This window comes from Opisthorchis viverrini (assembly GCF_000715545.1).
Source record: "Opisthorchis viverrini unplaced genomic scaffold opera_v5_31, whole genome shotgun sequence".
NCBI lineage: Eukaryota > Metazoa > Platyhelminthes > Trematoda > Opisthorchiida > Opisthorchiidae > Opisthorchis > Opisthorchis viverrini.
The window spans coordinates 1,880,514-1,886,859 of NW_008751688.1; the positions used below are offsets into that span (position 1 = coordinate 1,880,514).

Here is a 6,346-nt window from a genome sequence, read left to right on the forward strand (position 1 = left end):
GTGCTTGCTTGTCAACAATTTGTAATAAAACATCATCAGAAACTGTGCCTGTTGTGTACGGCGTGAAGTGACGAATCACTTAATTCCACCAGGTGCATCAGGTATTGGTCCCAAGGCCATTCGACGATCCTAGACCATCACTTGGGTAAAAAATCACTCCAGCAGGTCTCGACACTGCAATCGAATACGTTAACAACGTTCATCGGATAGTTTCTCAGGGATTTCACCTGATGCTCGGAGGGGAAATATATATCAGAGACAAATTATCACCATCACTTGTCAACTCATCAAACGGGAAGACCTAATAGAAGAAAATAGTGTCTTTCGCTAAATTCGTAATGCACTGCCCGTAAGGTAGCTGAAACTTCTTCGACAGCCTACGACTGGTTTCGCCCTGCTTCGGGCTCATTAGGTAGGCGCAGTCCCCGAGTTTCCGTCAAAGTTATGTCCTACTTGAAACCAAATCGCACGAAATTAGCGAGATACACTCATTTGCAAACAAATTTGGTTTTGATCAATTTTGGTTTGGAGCCCAGCTGAATCTCTCGTTTGGGATGTTTCTAGGCGGCTGAATGTGGTGCACCAGACCGCCTCATATTTCAGCCTGGAAACATCACAAACGAGATATTCAACTGAGTCTCTCGCAAAACCAAACTTATTTGCAAATTAGTGTATTTCGCTAATGTGTTCCGGTATTTTTTTCAAAGTTTTAAGCTTGTTCATTGAGATATGACTGTTCAGTGGCCCTACAGAGCAGTTTGCACCCAATGCCATTGAGATGAACATCCAATCGTCTGCAAGTGAAAAGTAACTCGCTGACATTTACACGACTGGTCGCTGCTCAATGTTCTCCTCTGGGTGCACCTGGTAAGAAAGATGATTGGATGCTTCGTGCATATAACCTCAAGTCAGTTAAAATAAGATATCGTCATTATCAGTGAGAACAAATCAAGAGTCTTCATCATACCTTTGCCAATAAAACGCTACGTCTAGTCGTATAAAGTAATATGACGGCCTTTTCGAGATCTAGATGAACAATGGAGGTAGCTGTTTGTCTTTCGGCATACTTCAGAATCAAACCTAGGCTTTCAGAAAGTGAGCTCTGTCGAGAGCATCATGATCTCTGTGTCAAGATGACTCAGGTGTGGATCCCATAGCACAGCACGGCACGGGATAGGAGGGATAAATAGACTGTTGCTAAGGGATCTCACCGCATCTGGGGCGAGGAATTATTTACATCGTTTGGTAAAGTAGTCTGGGAGGCGTCATTTTTTGTGAATGTTGACAAACCGAATAGAATTTCTCTCTCCCACATGGGTGACAGCCTCTCCAGAAGGAGACAATCCTGTCCGCGTGTAAGTTGAGCCTACACAGGTTTTTCTTCTATGTGATACATTGTACGGCTAGATAAAGAGATATTCGACTTACAGTTTCTGTGTCAAGGCCCTGTAACTTTGTTGGTCTGAAAATGAGAAGATCACACTTAAGAAAGGTACGACCTTCAGAACAGATGAATTTTGCCTGTCAGATGAAGTGTATTTTGGCGGAACACTCCACATCAACCGACAATTGTGAAGTCATATTAGGGTTTACCTTGTATCAAAGTCACTTGGTGTTAGTCATTTTACGATACGTGGATATACTGAATAAAAATTACCTCTTTTTATACTTTTCTTACAGGAGGGACGCAATTCTTGAGGAAAGTTTTAGGGGATCGATTCTATTTAGGTATGAAGCGTTATTTTTACGCATTATTTTAAGTATTATACTACTTAAAATCAGCGTAGAAGACATTTAGGCACGTGGTAACATTGAACAAGTAACTATATGTCGTCAGAATACGTGGAAGCTAAGTGCCGAATTTCGCACATTTGTCTATGTTTAGGGGAAGACTTGTTCCATGGGGTCAGTTAAAATGGTGTGTGTTGGATGTTAGGCAGTGGTTTGTCTCGAAGCATCAACTTCATTTTTAACCCCACGGGATCCGAGTACGGTAGTGGACAGAAAAGTCGTCACCTTTGAAATGAAAAGTATAAGTGGGACCGCTGCATTTGGACCAGTGTAGCGTGTATTACCTTAAGCGAATGACGGTGCATAAAATGCATGATAAGTTCAGTCAGGTATGTTCACAAGAACAACGTAGATTTGATGACCCAAATGAGTTTAGTTCGAAGGTATTTATGGTCACTTGTTTCAGCCTGATTATTGGTTTATTGTGAAGGTACACGTTTTAGCGCGAACACAAGTCGTCGTGATGTGGCTCCTCACACCGCACTTGTCACATTTGAATTTCCGCTTCACACATACGCAAATATAGTTCGTCACAACTTGCGAGAATTTACGCGCTGTATTTCGAAGCGTTCAAGGTTATCCCCAATATCTAGCACGTGGATCAATATCCAAGACTTCAAGCCTTCGAGTTCTCATGAGATCTACCGCAAATATAAATGTATTATTTTGTATCGGTCGTCCGCGTACCCAAGAAGGAATCAAACGAGAACGTCGACAGAATACTAGAAGTGGCACAACTTTATTTGGTCATATTTGGCCAGTTTTTATATGAACATGGAAAAATTATCACTGATTACCGCAACCCTCATGACCTTAGTAATGGGCTAAGTACAACCATCCGGTGAGTAATATACTGACTTGCCTTTGGTTGTACTTTATGGACCAATGGCGAGACAAATATGATTTTCATAGATATATCGAAGGCACCTGACAAGGTCCAGTTTGTGGAACGTCCTCCACATATGGACAAAATTCTGGCCACCTATCTTGGAAGCAAACAATGCAGCAACGCTCTGTTTTTGAACGTTGTCGATGATGTAGTCATCAAAATACCTGTGTCATCCCCCACATTATTCCCCTTTTCTTAAACAATTGAGTAATTTTTTCACCTTCGGTCCATCCCAATGTTCTTTTTCCTCTTACCACTTCAGCATCTGTTTGTTGTGGCAAGATATGCACTCACTGGCCTTGAATATCGACAGCGACCCCACTCTCGGCTCGGATTCTCCAACTGCAACAACTTTCAAACCCCTGTCTTGTCATTCCGTTCCAGATTTATATCCAAAAAAGGGGTCCATGATCGTTTTGTAATTTTCATTTCTCGTCCTTGGTGAGTCATTTGCTGAACATACTGGATTCCGGACGCCAAATTCCTGCGACTCAGGCATCCCCACCTGGTGTATGTCAGGAGTTTACTTATGACTTGATTCTTCCGCACTACGATTCACAATCCCGCCCAACACTAGACCAGTAGTGCAGCATTTAAGATGAAACTTTTTCTCTTCATCTATCCGTCCTTGATTTCAGTGAACAAACGGTTGATCAACAGCTTATTTTGCGCTCCTGTCCCCTTTCCTGTACCAAGTATTTGGGCAAGCTATCTCTGCTGATCCAGCGAACCGTCTATAATTACCGCAACAGGGCCTTTTGGCCAAGATTACGTTCATACTAATTCACTTCGAGATCTATATTATTTCACGCGTGTTATGATACATATTGTGTGTATATGTATGTGTATATCTGCCCTGTGGCTTTCACAAAATGTCTGTGCAAGCGAATTCTCCTTCCTAATCAGACTAAATTCTATGTATTATACATGTATATGTATGCAGAAAAATAGTTACAGTATCTTTATATCAGCTGAAACTAGCGTCGAAATTTGTTCCTTGTCTAAATTCCAGTTATTTGTTTCAATTTCTTTTCCTCTATTCTCGGGGACAGGATAGTTGTCAAATATGGGCGTTGAAGGATACGCAAGTGAAGTGGTTGGACACAGAGCAGTGGTTCACTAGCTGTCTAGCCCTGATTGAGACTTGTCACAAGTATGTCACAGAAATTCATTGTCTGATGTTCTGATCCAAAGCCAACACTCCTAACATCAGGTGGTCATGAGCACGCGGATAGCATTTTTTATTCGGCTAAATGACCAAACTTTGGTGTCTAAGCGAGAAATCCACAGGTTTTAGCAAACGCGGGTGGGTGGATTTGCATGGCCATAAACCATGATGTAATAGGTGTATGTAAGCAAGTTGCCCAATCAGAAAATTGTGCAAGGCAGAGCGGAAAAACGGTGGGCATTACTGTACACAGATTCTTCAGCTGGCTGAAAAGGTGCTTGAAACATCCCACACTACGATACTCGTACTTGTGATAATAAATATTTCGCACCCAGCCTTAGGAGTGTTCATCAATGGTAAACTAGTAGTATATCTGCAGTTTTGATCGTGTTTCACAGTGACAGCAATATATTGTGCATTGCTTTGATCATGACTCAGTGAATTGTAGTGGAAAGCCCGGACACACACCAGATGTGCAATGAAATAACAACAACGAGAGAATACAGATCTGATCAACTTTGCTTCAAAGTAGTTCGGTGAGCAATAGTAGCATGTGAAATATTCCCCACAGTGCAACGATCACCTCCACAAAACACACCGTGCATAGGGCAAAACATAATTTGTACAGGCTCAGAACCGTTTTCATACGACGCGTCTTTTCGAACAGAGAATATGAAAAAACTTCTAACAGGGTTGTTGCGATAATGTGGAAAATTACAGCCCCGTCAAAGCAGAGCAGAAACACCCCAAGCAGCCTGCTTCGCAGTCGACTGTAAATAATCCGTAAGATTGCTGTGAATACCATTAAGCTTCCGGTCCAGAATCCAGCAAAATGGTTTCGCGTCGTTTCTGCGATAATGAGAAATAGAATTCCCAATGCAATGCAGGAGAGACCACCGAAAATCTGCATGAAGGCGATTGGCATGATAATGTAACTGAAAGGAGTCGAGCTGGTCCAACTCGAAATGTTTAGCTGAGAAAAACAACAGAAAATGCCCAGTTAGGAATAATGTGATATGAAGTCTAATAAATCTGCAGAAGCCTGCTCAGGATGCCTTCAGAGATATACAACTGTACCCAGTTTTGAGTATTCCTTGTAACTAGAATCCGGAATTGTATTGAACATCCCTTAGGAAAAAGGTTTCCCGAACTTCGATCTAGCGGAATGGAAATATCATTTCAGGTCTTTTAGGAAGGATTCGAAAAACGCAACTATGGAAGTATTCAGTCCCTTAAACCAAGGAATGACACAAAATTTATCATAGAGTCCAAGTGTTTGGTCAAAAGTGATGAGTTTCAAGGCGCATCTCTCCCGAAGATAGTACCTGTAGAGGTGGAGAGGTGTATGCGAGCGTAAGAGTAAGTGGGAGCAAAGGATTTCGTGGACGGATCTTAATTGCTGGATTTTATCACTCATCAGCTGCGGTCAGAAAGTAGGTGTTTTGAAATTCAGAGAAAAAAATTCAACTCCCTATCACTGGAACCCTTGGCCGTCAAGTATGGTTTTGCGTAAGGGACAGATAAATGGCTTTCTTGAAGTGCCTACTTAAACATGGATTCCATCTAACTCATGTGCATATCTTCGAAGGACTCCTTCAATTTCCTATAATATGTGCTTGAAAATGGATTTTCAACACCATTTGCTACACGGAATGAAATCATCTCACAGTAATTTTTACGTGATGTTCTCAATATAGTCGATTATAGGCTTCCAGGCTTCCCTGTAACTCAGGTAGACTCAGACATTGAACTTGCATTTCGGTTTGTTTTTCATATAGCTTCGTAACTCGAATATAAAATGCAAATTGAAGTGAAGCAGCTTTTATGCATCTGTCCACATAGTGTACGTAATAGCAATGTTGTAGAATGTAGGTAGCTCGACTGCTTGAAGCATTTTTTCGTTTCAAGGTATCTCGCGGGGCAGCACATTTAGGGGAGTCCAATATCGTACGTACTTGACCTACGTACACCATTTGGTTGTTGGTCTGTTCGCCGAGCTTGGCAGTTGGATTGCAAACGTTTCATCACCAATGGAGGTGACATCGTCGGTGCAGGGTTGACGATGTCACCTCGATTGGTGATGAAACGTTTGCAGTCCAACTGCCAAGCTCGGCGAACAGACCAACAACCAAATGGTGTACGTAGGTCAAGTACGTACGATATTGGACTCCCCTAAATGTGCTGCCCCGCGAGATACCTTGAAACGAAAAAATGCTTCAAGCAGTAAGCTCCATGGAGGCAACCGCTTGATTTTTATGGTTAATTAAACTGCTGCATCAGGTTTGCGGTTCCTGCAGTAATCACCTATGTAACTGCACAGCATTCAGATTATTCGATGCGGAGGTTTTCGTGTCAACCCTCGTTGAAGATGTGGTCCACAGAAGTAGGCAGAAAAAGTGCTTGCATTGGCTGCAAACGAAGCTTGGTCCGCCATTAATATGAACTGCAAACTTGCATTTGGCCGCGTAATTTATTTCCTAGATTGCCGAAGCTTTGTA

General features: G+C 42.1%; 1 protein-coding gene across 1 annotated transcript; it reads left to right on the plus strand.

Annotated features, from left to right (window-relative positions):
• Positions 1-1,313: 1,313 nt before the first annotated feature.
• On the plus strand, positions 1,314-6,024 carry T265_02587 (hypothetical protein; the record flags this gene model as incomplete). Its single annotated transcript, XM_009166866.1, has 2 exons — positions 1,314-1,355; positions 5,782-6,024. 2 exons carry the CDS (start codon positions 1,314-1,316, stop codon positions 6,022-6,024), a joined length of 285 nt encoding a protein of 94 aa, XP_009165130.1.
• Between the last annotated feature and the right edge of the window lie 322 nt (positions 6,025-6,346).